Genomic DNA, 15,342 nt, shown 5'->3' on the forward strand with positions numbered 1-15,342 from the left:
TCTAATCCAAGAGCTCCTTTTATTGCTTTGCACCCTGAGTAGCTGAAGACCCCAAACTGTGGCTCTTCCCATCTCCTGTGTGAATCTGGCACCCCCCTCAGGACTTCTGGAAGGCCCTCATCTTCTGCCTTTGTATCCTCTTCCTCACCAAGGGACAGTTTGTCCTTCCCAGTCTAAAAAGGTTCCGTTGTCCTGGTCAGAGAGGCGGGAAAGCACTTGGATGATCCCTCTTGTGCTGGAGGCCACACTCAAGACTCCCTGGAACAAAAAAGCGACATCATGCTGCATTATTAAGTGGCCAAAAGCTGCCATCTGTTCTACCAGCAGCTCCACAGAGGTTCCTGGCATTCGCAGAAGCAAGGCTGGCACCTCCTGGGGACATGCCTGCTGCAAGAATCTGACAAAGCAGCCTTCCTTCAGGAGTGCCAGCCCATTGCCCTGTGCATGCTGAAGTAGCCTTGCCAGGCAAGGGACGAGGCAAAGGATGTGGGGGTGAAGGGCTGCAAATGGGATTTGGGGGGGGGAGCTGAAGGCTGGGGTGTGGCACCACACCAGCCTGGGTGGAGGGCATGGAATTATTGAGACAGGTGGAAGGAGGCGCCTTGGGAAATTGTGGTGTGCCCCCCTCCCCCCAAAAATGCAAGCTAAACTTTGCTTCAAGGTATAAAATGAGCCCAATTTCACAATTTCAGCCTCCCTCTCTCTGCTTGGGAACTGGTAGGAGGCCGTGCCGCACCACTGCTTCTCAGAAAGAAGAAGCTATGTTTCACCCTTGGCTCTTACAGCTCCTTCCTCTGATACATGAACTTGCCTAGTGGGGCTGGGAGAGACCCTGCCGTACATTTCCATGGGGCTGCAGCCCAGCCCAGCTCCCCTTGGTCACAATGGCTCCCAGAGCTCTCGCAAAACAGCCCAACTCTACATGGTTCCCTGCTTGTGTTCCTGGTGGGGCAGAGGAAGAGGGCAACCGGCAGCCCTTTTGGCCTTGTTTCATGTGGAAAGGAAAAGCCCCACCTACTCCTGGTTCTGGCTCTGCCCAGTACCACCCACTGGCTCCTGACAGATGACTCTATGGGAAAGTGGCCTTCAACAAGGAAACCCCCTCCTACTTGCCTCCTTCCTGAGTCATGGGATGCCTCCACCCTCCCCTGGTTTATGCTGCCTATGGGTGTTAACCAGATGCTTCTGGTTGGGCAGCATTTCTTAGCCCATCCATAGGTGTCAACAGCAGCTACAGATGATGTGAAGGAACACACCAAGGAAACCAGGGGCTCCAGCTCCTTGATTGCATTAATGATGAACCTGAATTTTTGTTCAACTCTCACCTCAGCCTCATCCCATGGAGACATTTGCATCTTGGAATCTGACCAGCAGGCCCCAAAACGCTGTCATTGGGGGGGGGGAGGTCCACTCAAAAGGTGCTCAGAGGGAACTGCTGCATGAAAACCTTGCAGACTGCGTTTCCCCTGCTGCCGTTGACCTGGATGAGGCTGACCTCATCTGTGACCTCCTGCCAGTGACTGTGCAGTCCAGGAAAGTAAGGATGATCATGTGTGGGTGCTGCTCTCGCTTATTTAATATTCCCTAAGTGCCTCTTTCCAAGCTCCCACAACAGCTTAACTGGTCTGTATGTGAAAGCTTGTGCCTTTTTCATCCCATGGGTACACAAGGCTTCCCCTGAGGGTTGTAGAATTCACTCCCCTCCCCTTTCTGTGCATCCTCTATGTGACTAAGGTAGCGAAGTCCAGGAGGGTCTGACCTCCCTGCAGGCACATCAAAATCCACCCTATATCGTTGCTCAGAAGTGGGCCCTGAGGATTCTTCTTTGGAGGTGGTCAGGCTGAAATCCACAGTGCCATGTGCCCCCCCCCCATTCCATTATCACTTGGGCTGGTGCCTACCTGCTCTACTCCAAGGTGGGTCTTCACTCCTCCAGGGTGGATAGAGACACACAGGATCCCATAGGGGCCATACCCGAGAGACTGGCAGCGTGTCAGCATGTTCAGAGCCGCCTGCAGAAGCAGAAGCACAGTCAGTTGGGGCAGGAGAGTTGGGACCTATTGGTTCAAGGATGCCTAGCCAAGTGTGAGGCTGCAAGAGGGGGTTACATTGTTGCCTGCTTTCATGCCCTGGCTGGTTCCAGCCATCTACAAGCATCTTGTGGCTCTCAGGCCATGGAGCGCCTATCCCATCAGTGCCTGACAGAACCATCCATGGCCTGGAAGGGCGGTTGGGCAGCTCTGGAGGAGATTTGTAGTCAAATCCAATAATACATATGCTTGCTGGTTTGCATGGGGAGGGGTTAAGACCATAGAGCTGTATTGCTGATAATCCAACTCAGACCATAGAAACATAATTGGTAGAGAAGACTCTCTGTTGTGTCATTTCCTCTCCTCTCCTAGGAGGGAAGAAGCAAAAGAAGTATTTTCTGTCCTCTCCCCCTCCCCACTCACTCTCTCTTCAACCAGCCATGAAGGGGGACCTGTCTCTGATCACTCCTGAGGCTGTAAACACAAGTATTTTACCTGCCTTTGGTTCTAATGCTTTTGCTGCTATGGATGAATGCTTGACTGTGAGTAAAATATGTTTCAAACTGCCTTTTCAGTCTGTAGCCAGTTTCTTTGATAAACGTGGTAACTGTTATAAGAATTTTAAGGTCTTACATATATAAAATAAATGTTCATAAATGTACCAAGCAAACACACACACCACATGTCTGAAGCCCACAGAAAAAGTCATGAAACCATTTTGTCCCTCCCAAATTGACCTCAGATATTTCTCTGCAAGGTCAAAGGAAATGGGAAACCTCCCCATTGTCTATTTGCTCACAAATCCTCTCTTAAGGGCATATTTAAGACATGAATAGGGTGAGCTTGTGACCTGGATTCAGGAATTAAGTAGCTATCATCACAAAAGAATAGCCAGGCTCTCCAGGTAAACCCATTAGCAGCCAGGTAAACCCATCAACAGGTTTCCTGCCGGCACCTTCTCTATGACGTATTGGGTTTGGTCTTGGGCTACACCCTTCCTGTGATGTATCTATGATGTTTCTGGGGGTGGTCTTGAGCTCCAGGGTGGGGAATTTCAAAAGTAGGAGTTCTTGGTCCCTCCTGCCTCCAGCATGTGGTTGTGAGCACCCTGTTGCAACAGTTAATAAAGATCAGGCTTACTAGCTGCTTTGCTTCTCAATAGTCTCTGGTTGGCCTCTGTTATTTTCTCCTACCAATAGAGAACCTACAAAAGGTCTCTATATGGGCTCTTGGGTACCCCATAAGGAAAAAGGAGCCGTTTTTTCTTATAACAATTTGGTGAGCCAGGCAGGAGTTTCAGTTGCCCAGATTCTGGGGGCGAGGAAGGACTGGTGATCCAGCGCGCACCAGGCCATTTGCCAAGAGGAGTCACCAGTCCTCCAGTGATCCCAGGATCCGGAAATAACGAGTTCCAGTGGGTCTAACCAGAGGAAGCAAAGCTCGATTGGGCCAGCCTTAAACAACCAGTCAAGAGATCCCAGGATTGCCAGGAACAGCGCATGCAGAAGTGAGCATGAGAGAGAAAATGGGGAATTAAGGAAACACGTGTAGTGGGCGAACTAACCGCAGCAACTAAAAATCTCTATCTTTACTATCCAATAATAAAGGGGGAAGATCAGCCTAATGCTTTCAATTAAACGGCATAAGATGGGATTTAAAGTCTGTTCAGCCCTGCACTTTTAAGCACAAGTGGTAAGCTGAACCTATTGTCTGTTAACACCGCCCCCTGTAGGTATGTAGAGGGATAAAATATAGTTAATTTTAGCCCATCATCTACCTAATAAAACCTAGCAAGCTCTTTGCCTCTCATGGGGCTGCTAAAGAAAACCCTGTGTGCCCTGAGCAAAGGTAGAACTGATGGATCCCAGGCCCACGGAGCACCCATCTCATTAGCTCCCAGTCGGCCTGAGAGGCCTCTGCCATTCTCTGCATTTTATATCATTTATTTGCTTTAGTGTTTTGAAATTGTAATCTACCTTAGGCACCTATAAATACATTAAATAAACAAACCTATGTGTCCTCATAGACAGTACAGTGTGCCTCAGATTCACCCTGTGCCCCAATCATCTTTCACTTGGCCTAAAGACACCCCCCCCCCCGCTCTCTCTCTCCTCCCCACATCCTCCAGAAGTGGTACTTCAGGTTCCTTGGCAGGAGTCCAGCCTCTCCCCCTTCTTTCCCACCTTGCTGCAGCGGTAGCTGACGTCTTGCCTCCACTCCCACCCGTCAACGAGTGAGATGGAGCCGTAGCTGCTGGACATGTTGACCACGGCGGCTTTGCTGCAGCTCATCCCGCTGTGCCTGCTTTGCTGAGCCGCCATTTTGAGCAAAGGCAAGAAGGCCTGTAAAGGGAGAGAGAAGCAGCACCCATCATCCATTGTTGTGCTTCACCCTACAGCCCCCCACCCCTCTCATTCTCTCTCCTGCTAAGAAGCCTCAATTCTTTCCTCCATTCTTTTCAAATTAGCTGGAGACCCGCTTCCTGCTGCTTCCTCTGAGTGGGAAGAGGCCCAGAGCTGGAGAACTGGCTTATGGGTAGGATCAGTGGCCTTGCAAGGCTTTTAGCCAACTCTTTCCTCACCTGACACACCAGCATGGGCCCAATCGTGTTCGTGGCGTATAGGGACATCATATTCTGGGCGTTCTCAGAGCTCAGAGTTGTTTCACAAGCAATGGCAGCATTATTTATGAGCAGGTTGAGACCACAGCCTGCCACACGCTCTTCCACTTTCTTGGTAGCTTCCTTGATGCTGTGAGGATCTGTGACATCTAAATCAACAGAATTTAATAAGTTTGCCAGCTGCTGCCACTCTGCTCCTTCCCGTGGCAAAAAGCAAAATATTGCTGTAGTAATTCTGCAGTTGTGGAGAACCAGGATAGGGTTAAGGAGAATGGCAAAGGTATAAAGGTAAGAACTGAATTCAAATCTCTCTTTGGCCACTGTCTCTTACCCTAGCAGGTGGCGCTGTGGTCTAGACCACTGAGCCTCTTGGGCTTGCTGATTGGAAGGTTGATGGTTTGAATAATAATAATAATAATAATAATAATAATAATAATAATTTATTTGTACCCCGCCCATCTGGCTGGGCTTCCGAAGCCACTCTGGGCGGCTTCCAAAAAAAAAATAATTTAAAATACTCTAATACATCAAACATTAAAAGCTTCCCTGAACAGGGCTGCCTTCAGATGTCTTCTAAAAGTCTGGTAGTTGTTGTTCTCTTTGACATCTGGTGGGAGGGCGTTCCACAGGGAGGGCGCCACTACCGAGAAGGCCCTCTGCCTGGTTCCCTGTAACTTGGCTTCTCGCAGTGAGGGAACTACCAGAAGGCCCTCAGAGCTGGACCTCAGTGTCCGGGTAGAATGATGGGGGTGGAGACGCTCCTTCAGGTATACAGGACCGAAGCCATTTAGGGCTTTAAAGGTCAGCACCAATACTTTGAATTGTACTCGGAAACGTACTGGGAGCCAATGTAGGTCTTTTAAGACCGGTGTTATGTGGTCTCGGCGGCCGCTCCCAGTCACCAGTCTAGCTGCCGCATTCTGGATTAGTTGTAGTTTCCGGGTCACCTTCAAAGGTAGCCCCACGTACAGCGCATTGCAGTAGGCCAAGCGGGAGATAACCAGAGCATGCACCACTCTGGCGAGGCAGTCCGCAGGCAGATAGGGTCTCAGCCTGCGTACGAGATGGAGCTGGTAAACAGCTGCCCTGGAAATAGATTTGACTTGTGCCTCCATGGACAGCTGCGAGTCCAAAATGACTCCCAGGCTGTGCACCTGGTCCTTCAGGGGCACAGTTACCCCATTCAGGACCAGGGAATCCTCCACACCTGCCCGCCTCCTGTCCCCCAAGAACAGTACTTCTGTCTTGTGAGGATTCAACCTCAATCTGTTAGCCGCCATCCAACCTCCAACCGCCTCCAGGCACTCACACAGGACCTTCACCCCTTAACTGGTTCTGATTTGAAAGAGAGGTAGAGCTGGGTATCATCTGCATACTGATGAACACCCAGCCCAAACCCCCTGATGATCTCTCCCAGCGGCTGCATATAGATGTTAAAAAGCATGGGGGAGAGGACAGAACCCTGAGGCACCCCACAAGTGAGAGCCCAGGGATCTGAACACTCATCCCCCACCACCACTTTCTGAACACGGCCCAGGAGAAAGGAGCAGAACCACTGTATGACAGTGCCCCCAGCTCCCAGCCCCTCAAGACGGTCCAGAAGGATGTTATGGCCGATGGTATCAAACGCCGCTGAGAGATCCAGCAGAACTAGGAAACAGCTCTCACCTTTGTCCCTAGCCCGCCGGAGATCATCAACCAGTGCGACCAAGGCAGTTTCAGTCCCATGATGAGGCCTGAATCCCAACTGGAAGGGATCCAAATGGTCCGCTTCTTCCAGGTGTGCCTGGAGTTGTTCAGCAACCACTCGCTCAATCACCTTGCCCAAGAATGGAAGATTTGAGACTGGGCGATAGTTGGCTATCGTGGCCACATCTAAAGTTGGTTTTTTAAGAAGCGGTTTAATAACCGCCTCTTTCAGCGGGTCTGGGAAGGCTCCCTCACGGAGGGAAGCATTCACCACCCCACGAAGCCCATCGCCCAGTCCTTCCCGGCTAGCTTTTATAAGCCAGGATGGGCAAGGATCAAGGAGACAAGTGGTTGGTTTCACTCGTCCAAGCAGCCTGTCCACATCCTCGGGGGTAACAGATTGGAATTGATCCCACACAACTTGACTAGACAGGACTCTAGCACTCTCCCGCCCCGGCCCTGCTCCCACGGTGGAGTCTACCTCTTCTCGAATCTGAGCGACTTTATCTGCAAAAAACTTTGCAAAATCATTGCAGGAGATCATGTGGCCCATATTGGGCCCTGATGGAGCAGGTGGTTCCGCTAAATTGCGAACCACCTGAAAGAGTCTCCTGCTGCTGTTTTCCGCAGATGCAATAGAGGCGGTGAAGAAAGTCTTCTTCGCCGTCGCTATCGCCACTTGGTAGGCTCGACATTGAGCTCTAACCCGTGTCCGGTCAGATTCAGAATGGGTTATCCGCCACCGGTGCTCTAGCCGTCTTAACGATTGTTTCATTGCCCTCAGATCCGTGGAAAACCACGGGGCTGTCCAGGCTCCATGCAATCGGAGAGGGCGCTTCGGAGCCAAACAGTCAATAGCCCTGGTTAACTCCACATTCCAGCGGGCCACCAGGGAATCAGCTGAAAGGCCATCAACATGGGATAAAACATCCCCTACCACTCTCTGGAAACCATTTGGATCCATTAAGTGGCGGGGGCGGACCATCTGAATCGGTCCCACCTCCCTGCAGAGGGGAAGGGTCACAGAGAAGTCCAGTTGCATCAGGAAGTGATCTGACCATGGCACTTCTTTTGTTTCGCTTTTACTTAGTGTCAGACCACCAACATTCATAGAGGTAAACACCAGGTCCAAGGCATGTCCGCGGCTATGGGTTGGGCCAGACTTATTCAGGGACAGCCCCATGGAGGCCATGCTTTCCACGAAGTCCCGAGCAGCCCCTTGTAAGGTCGTGTTGGCATGGATGTTAAAATCCCCTAGGACAACCAAACTAGGTATCTCCAGGAGAACATCCGCCACGACCTGAAGCAGCTCGGGCAGGGAATCCTTGGTGAAGCGGAGAGGTCGGTACACCAATAGGAATCCTGTACTGCCCCTATTGCCCAACTTCCAGAACATGCACTCAGAAAACTTGGTTTTGCCAATAGGACACCTGGTGCAAACTAATGACTTCCTAAAAATCACTGCAACCCCCCTCCCTGCCCACAAGGCCTGGCTTGCTGTGCGTAAGAGAAACCTGGTGGACAAGCAGCAGCATGGACAGGCCCATCTGCTTCCTCCAACCAAGTCTCTGTCACACATGCCAGGTCAAATCCTCCATCCACAATCAAGTCATGGATCACAGTGGTTTTATGGATCATTGAAGAAGAAGAAGAAGAAGAAGAGTTTGGATTTGATATCCCGCCTTTCACTCCCTTTAAGGAGTCTCAAAGCGGCTAACATTCTCCTTTCCCTTCCTCCCCCACAACAAACACTCTGTGGGGTGAGTGGGGCTGAGAGACTTCAAAGAAGTGTGACTGGCCCAAGGTCACCCAGCAGCTGCATGTGGATTGACCTGGCATCGCACAGCAGCACCTTCAGGTCGTGTGGGTATCCCTTGCTGATTCCAGTATCCGTCTGGTCAGGGCCAGCCCTGGAGGCAGGGATAGTCCTCAAGCAACGACTAAGCCTGCTTCCTCGGTAATGACATGGTCTGGTCTTAGTGAAACTCCTCCTCCTACCCGTGATCACTGAGATCGATTGTCCCAGTGCATCCCCCCTGTGGAACCTGCCCCAGCCATTTTGATTGCTGGGACCCACTCCCAGGCAGTCCTGACCCCACCCCTTAAAATCAAAATAAAACCTATACAAAAAACAAACCAACAGAACAATAAAACAATAAAAACAAAAAACAGAGAAAGTTACAAACACAACATAATTAAATTAAATTAAAGTAAAGTAAAGTAAACAAATTCCCACATCCAAGTAAACACCCACCCCACACACCCGAGGCCTCCTTGGAGCCTTATATGCTGTGGTGGAGTATGGGGCCTGCCCCCAAGCCCAAGGTGGAAAATGGGTTTCAAGGGGGAGCGGTCCTCCCCAAGACTCACCAGCAAAGCGGAATTCCTGTGACCAGGTGAGCTCCCGTTGCTCTGTCCCAGCTCCTGCCAACCTAGCAGTTTGAAAGCATGCCAGTGCAAGTAGATAAATGGGTGCCGCTGCAGTGGGAAGGTAAACGGCATTTCCGTGCGCTCTGGCTTCCGTCACAGTGTTCCGTTGTGCCAGAAGTGGTTTAGACATGCTGGCTGCATGACCCAGAAAGTTGTCTGTGGACAAACGCCAGCTCCCTCGGCCTGAACGCAAGATGAGCGCCTCACCCCATTGTCGCCTTTGACTGGACGTAACCGTCCAGCGGTCCTTTACCTTTTTTTACCTTATGCTAGCCTGCCTCAGAGCATTGTGAAGAATAAAGATGAGAATTGTTATCTGCTCACTGCGTTCTTTGGAAGAGGTGGAGGAGTTTGGAAAGACAAGGAGCAACAAGAAATGGGTTGCCAGTGGGAAGGGCAGTGTAAGACTATTATAGTTCATGGTAGGTACATACCCAGTTGAAGTAGAACAAGAGTTGAGACATTTGAATACCTGCGAGCCAGTTCCTTTAATACCTGGAGAAAGAGAAATCAGTTTGAGAAAACAGGCAAGTTTTACATGCTAGTCCCTAGTAAGTGCTTGCTCCAAAATTCAAAAGCAACTGGGCTATGTCTTGGGGGGGAAAGATATAAATGGAATCCCTACACATTCCATTTGTGTAAGGAGTGGAGCAGGCACCTGTTATATCAGGCCCAGTTTCAAAGTCACATTTTCTCCTACCCTTTGTCCCAGCTTTCATATTATTATTATTATTACTATTATTATTATTATTATTTTATTGGCTTTACAGGCCAAGGGAGCTGGCATTTGTCTGCAGACAGTTTTTCCAGGTCATGTGGCCAGCATGACTAAGCTGCTTCTGGCGCAATGGAACACTGAAACCAGAGCAGCTGTGATGGCCTGGGATTCCGATTCGGAGGATGAAACAGAGGAATCCCAGCCTGCACAGGAGTCCCCGCCTCCAGGGCCGGCTGAACTGGGGCAAGGCCTAGATGCTGAAGAGCCTGCACCTGGGGCAGTGCATCAGGAGCTGGCCCCAGGTGAAGCCCTTCTGGCCCCAGAGGGGCTTGATGACTCAGTGGCCACAGGTGAGCCTCCTCCAGGGCCCAGTAACCCTTCGGCCTCTCCTGATCTGCAGAGGCTTAGGGCAGAGAGGCGAAGGGAACTGGTTGCCCCCAGGAGGAGTGCTCGCCTTAAGGCCAGAGGAGGCGGGGCTCCTGGGGACCGGGACCGCCCCTGGCCTTAGAAGAGGATAAAAGCCCAGTCAGCCCGGCCCCAGGTTGCGGGAGCAACGTCGTTGTTGGCTTCGGACCTTCCTGTGTTCCTGATCCCTGCTCGGCTTCCTGTTCCTGACTATCCGGTACTCCTGTTCCCTGCTCGGCCTTCTGTTCCAGCGTTCCTGTTCCCCGCCCGGCTCTCTGCATCGGACCTCACCCCTCTTCGTGTGGACTCTGCTACACTCACGGTACCTTACCCCCGGGACCAGCACAGCAGCACACGGAAACACCAATTACCTTCCCGCTGGAGCGGTACCTATTTATCTACTTGCACTTTTTGGCGTGCTTTCAAACTGCTAGGTTGGCAGGAGCTGGGACAGAGCAACGGGAGCTCACTCCGTCGCAGAGAAGGTTCTGCATGGGGTCACAGGTGGCAGCTGTGACTAGCCACTTTCTACTACAAATTTGCAGAGTTTTGGAATGGAAAGGGACGGTGGCTTTGCTGCTTTACAACTGCACCCATCACTGGCTCCATTTTAACTTCTAACTTTTAACCAAAACAACCCAAAACACTTCAGTACTTAGCTTAGCCAGCACAAACTGCTTTTGAACCAAATGCAGATAAATGTTGTATATATTAATTAACAGAATCCCTATTGTTGCAGTGTAATCTTGTACAACATGAATGCAACGCAGGAAAATGATTATTTGGTATATCTTCAAGAATGCACATGCAACACCCACCCATTGGAAGATTTCAAAACCATTCCATTCAAAAATGCCCAGAGTTCAGTGGTTAGAGCCACTGGTTTGCATGCAGAAAGTCCCAGGTTCAGTTCCCAATGTCATCTCCTGGAAGAGCTGGAAGAGACTCCCAAGCCTGAAACTCAGGAGAGCCATTACTGGCATTGTAAACAGCACTGAGCTAGATGGATCAATAGGTCTTTCAGGGTCAGGCAGCTTCCCATGTTGCTCATTTCTCATTAGCTCCTTCAGTGTAGCCGTTCCAAATAATGGAACACTCTGCCTGCTTGAACCCTGATTTCATTAATTTCCTCCCCTGTGTAAACAAGTCATCTATTGAAGGAGCCTTCTGAAATCTCCTGGCTCTTGGCCCTCCCTGTTTTAGCTGGTGCCAATTGGAGTAAGGTTGGCTCCCATCTTGCCTTCTCTGTATTCTTACCCAGATACTCAAGAGGTATAATGGATGGATATTTTAGCCAGTGGATTGGCCAATGTCCAACTGTTTCATCCCAATTTTCAGGTGCTTACCTGTCCTTCAGGTCCATCTGGATGCCGGCAGGTGGCAAAGATGAGCTGAGGTGGATATGGCAGCTGGAGAAATTGCTCCACCAAGCCCAGGCCAATCCCCCGGTCGCTTCCTGTCAACAATATGCTCCGAATTCTGAAACCTTCCATGTTGTCTGTCCGTCTGTCTCTCTGTGTGTGTCTCTCTCCTCTGACTGGAGGAACTTGGGTGGAGTGGAGATATCTGGGCCATAAGAGACACTGCCCATCTTCAGCTGATATCCATGGTTATGCAAGTTTGCAAAATGTAAATTAAGTTGTCTCAGCACCAGAGTAATCACACATGAGCAGCTTTAATTTCAGCAACAAGAAACTATTTAAAATGATGCATCACCCAGATGTGTCAAGATCAGGCGTGGCCTGAATGATGTTGAGGCATTTGAAAAACAGGTCTGATCACACCATCTTCCCTGAAAAGCATTAGCAGTGGGTGTTTGATGATGATGTTGATGACGATATGATCAGTTTGGAGAGGTCTTGCTGCAGCTCATTTTTTTTTTTAATGATATTTATTAAAATTTCAAAAGGAAAAGATTACATTAAAAAGAAAATTAACAGTAAAAAGAAAAAATACAAAATACAAAAAAGAAAAACCAATTAAAAACAATTCCATCTTTTCATCACTTCTTTTACATTTACTTGTTTCCCAGACCTCCTCATACCTCCCTCTTTTGTATTCCAATTCAATTTGTTAATCCAGCGATTCCTTTCCCTCCTTTTTAATCCTGATCTTTAATCCTGATATATTATAACATTAAATTTTTAGATATTAAAAACCAATTTTTCCATATTCTTTTATACCATTACAGCTAGAAACCACTTAACTTCAATCCAACATCATTCTAACATTCATTAATTTTGAAATATTTCTGTAAATAGTCTTTAAATTTATTCCAATCTTCTTCCACTGACTCTTCTCCCTGGTCTCGGATTCTGCCAGTCATTTCCGCCAATTCCATATAGTCCATCATTTTCATCTGCCATTCCTCCAGTGTGGGTAGATCTTGTGTCTTCCAATGCTTTGCAATAAGTATTCTTGCTGCTGTTATAGCATACATAAAGAAAGTTCTGTCCTTCTTTAACACCGATTGGTCGACTATGCCCAGGAGGAATGCCTCTGGTTTCTTCAAGAAGGTATATTTAAATACCCTTTTTAATTCATTATAAATCATCTCCCAGAAAACCTTAATCCTTGGGCACGTCCACCAAAGGTGAAAGAATGTACCTTCAGTTTCTTTACATTTCCAACATTTATTATCGGGCAAATGGCAGATTTTTGCAAGCTTGACTGGGGTTATGTACCACCTGTATATCATTTTCATAATATTCTCTCTTAGGGCATTACATGCCGTAAACTTCGTACCTGTGGTCCATAACTGTTCCCAGTCAGCAAACATAATATTATGTCCAACATCTTGTGCCCATTTAATCATAGCAGATTTCACCGTTTCATCCTGAGTATTCCATTTCAGCAGCAAGTTATACATTCTTGACAAATTCTTAGTTTTGGGTTCTAACAGTTCTGTTTCTAATTTTGATTTTTCCACCTGGAAGCCAATTTTCTTGTCCAAATTGTATGCCTCCCTTATCTGATAATAATGAAGCCAGTCTCGCACTTTATTTTTTAGTTTTTCAAAACTCTGCAGTTTCAATCTATCTCCATCTTGTTCTAAAATTTCCCAATATTTCGGCCATTTGACCTCCATATTGAGCTTTTTCAGGGCTTTTACTTCCATCAGTGATAGCCACCTTGGGGTTTTATTTTCCAATAAGTCCTTATATCTTATCCAAACATTAAACAAAGCTTTCCTGACAATATGATTTTTAAATGCTTTATGTGCTTTGACCTTATCATACCACAGATATGCATGCCATCCAAATACATTGTTAAAACCTTCTAGATCCAAAATGTCAGTGTTTTCAAGAAGCAGCCATTCTTTCAGCCAGCAAAAAGCTGCTGATTCATAATAAAGTTTAAGGTCTGGCAGGGCAAATCCACCTCTTTCCTTTGCATCTGTTAGTATTTTAAATTTTATTCTGGGCTTCTTGCCCTGCCAGACAAATCTAGAAATATCTCTCTGCCACCTCTTGAAACAGTCCATTTTGTCCACAATTTGCAATGTTTGAAACAAAAACAACATTCTAGGCAATACATTCATTTTAACCGCAGCAATACGGCCCAGCAGTGAAAGCTTCAAATTTGACCAAATTTCTAAATCTTTTTTCACTTCAGCCCAACATTTTTCATAGTTATCTTTAAATAAATTCCCATTTTTTGCTGTCATGTTAATCCCCAGGTATTTAACTTTCTTAACCACTGTTAAACCTGTCACATTCTGAAACCTCTCTCTCTCCATTGGTGTTAATTTTTTCTCTAAAACCTTAGTTTTTAACTTATTCAATTTAAACCCTGCAACTTGACCAAATTCTTGAATCAATTCTAAAACCCTTTTGGTACTAGATTCTGGCTCCTGTAACGTCAGTACTAAGTCATCTGCAAATGCTCTTAATTTGTACTGTTTGGCTCCGACCTGTATACCTTTAACCAACTGGTCCCTTCTAATCATGTTCAACAAAACCTCCAGGACCGAAATTAAAAGCAGTGGGGAAATTGGGCAACCTTGTCGTGTCCCTTTTTCTATCTTAAATTCTTCCGTCACCACATTATTTACATTTAATTTAGCCTTTTGTTCGGAATAAATTGCACTTATACCGTTTTCAAAGCCTTGGCCTACCCCCATACCCTGTAGGTTCTTCTTCATAAAACTCCAAGAAATATTGTCAAAAGCTTTCTCCGCGTCCACAAATATCATAACTGCTTTAGTATTTATGTTCACTTCTAGTTTTTCCAAAATATCAATTATATTCCTCAAATTGTCAGACAAGTGTCTTCCCGGGAGAAAGCCCGCTTGGTCTTTATGAATCTCTTCCATCAACACTTTTTTCAGTCTCTTAGCCAAAATGTCTGCAAAAATTTTGTAATCCACATTAAGTAATGATATGGGGCGGTAGTTCTTAAGCTGCGTCTTTTCAGACTCTGTTTTCGGTACAAGTGTAATATAAGCTTTCCACGACTCTGGTGCCCTTTTCCCCTCCATTATTTCATTACAGACCTCTTTCAAAGGTTGTACTAGCCATTCTTTCAAGGATCTGTAATATCTAGAAGTCAATCCATCCGGTCCTGGAGATTTACCCAATTGCATGTTTTGAATGGCACCTTCTATCTCCTGTTCAGTTATTTTATAGTTCAACATTAATTTATTTTCTTGAGAGATTTTTTGTAATCCATTTGTTTTCAAAAATTGATCTAGATCAGTTTCTTTCAGTGGCCCTTGTGTATATAGTTGTTTAAAGTACCTCTGGAAACAATTTCTAATCTCAGCTGGGTTCTGTATATTCCTTCCTTCCACTTCTAAATTTGTAACTGTATTTAATTTTTGTCTTTTTTTCATTTGCCAAGCCAACAATTTCCCACATTTATTAGCCGACTCGAATGTCTTTTGTCTCATTTGTTTAATTTTCCATTCTATCTCCTGATTCATCATTTTCATGTATTGTACTTGATATAACTTTATTTCTCTCAAAATCTCTTGCAACTTTGGTTTTGCTCTCAATTTCTTTTCACTTTCCTTTATTTTCTCCAATATTTTATCCTTCTTCTCATTTTGGATTCTCTTCTTTAATGCATTCTGTTGTATCAAGAACCCTCTCATAACAGCTTTGCTTGCGTCCCAGATTACTCTTTTTTCCACATTGGTGCTCATATTTATCTCAAAATAGTCTCTCAAGGTTTTTTGGGCCTTCTTAAGCACTTCTTCATCTCTAAATAGGGTGTCATTCATCCTCCATCTAAAGGAGCCAGTTGGTGTTAGTTTCATTTCCATCTTGACAGCATTATGGTCGGAGCTGCAGCTCATAGAATCATAGAACTGGAAGGGATCCTAAGGGTCATCTAGTCCAAACCCCTACAATGTTGGAATCTCAACTACAGTATCTATGACAGATGTCCATCCAGTCTCTGCTTAAAAACATCCAAGGAAGTCCATGGCCTCACGAGCGAGTCTGTTC

The 15,342-nt window shown here is 46.9% G+C and overlaps 2 protein-coding genes across 14 annotated transcripts in view; one reads left to right on the forward strand and one right to left on the reverse strand.

The window, feature by feature from the left end:
- Nucleotides 1-11,737, reverse strand: LOC308483261 (C-signal-like). Its single transcript, XM_081016943.1, has 6 exons — nucleotides 11,239-11,737; nucleotides 9,204-9,264; nucleotides 4,612-4,799; nucleotides 4,214-4,372; nucleotides 1,902-2,012; nucleotides 1-258 (listed from the first exon to the last, which is right to left on the reverse strand). The coding sequence occupies exons 1-6, from the start codon at nucleotides 11,383-11,385 to the stop codon at nucleotides 145-147; spliced, it is 780 nt and encodes a 259-aa protein (XP_080873069.1). The 5' UTR covers nucleotides 11,386-11,737; the 3' UTR covers nucleotides 1-144.
- LOC308483257 (C-signal-like) overlaps nucleotides 4,799-15,342 on the forward strand; it is a 26,067-nt gene continuing 15,523 nt past the window's right edge. For 10 of the 13 annotated variants that reach the window (XM_081016924.1, XM_081016926.1, XM_081016930.1 and 7 more), the window contains exon 1: nucleotides 4,799-4,938. The gene's annotated coding sequence lies outside the window, so the exon portion shown is untranslated. The remainder of the gene's footprint in view (nucleotides 4,939-15,342) is intronic. The other 3 variants (XM_081016931.1, XM_081016934.1, XM_081016925.1) reach the window with 1 other exon arrangement.

The sequence above is a fragment of the Podarcis pityusensis genome, assembly GCF_964106645.2.
Source record: "Podarcis pityusensis genome assembly, chromosome: 8".
In the NCBI taxonomy this organism is placed as follows: domain Eukaryota; kingdom Metazoa; phylum Chordata; class Lepidosauria; order Squamata; family Lacertidae; genus Podarcis; species Podarcis pityusensis.

Coding starts and splice junctions, on each gene's coding strand:
- LOC308483261 (XM_081016943.1), bottom strand. CDS start 11,385: ATGGAAGGTTTCAGAATTCGGAGCATATTGTTGACAGGAAGCGACCGG. Junction 2,013..4,213: donor TCAGCTACCGCTGCAGCAAG/GTGGGAAAGAAG, acceptor CTGCTTCTGCAG/GCGGCTCTGAACATGCTGAC. Junction 259..1,901: donor CCCACCTTGGAGTAGAGCAG/GTAGGCACCAGC, acceptor TTTTTGTTCCAG/GGAGTCTTGAGTGTGGCCTC.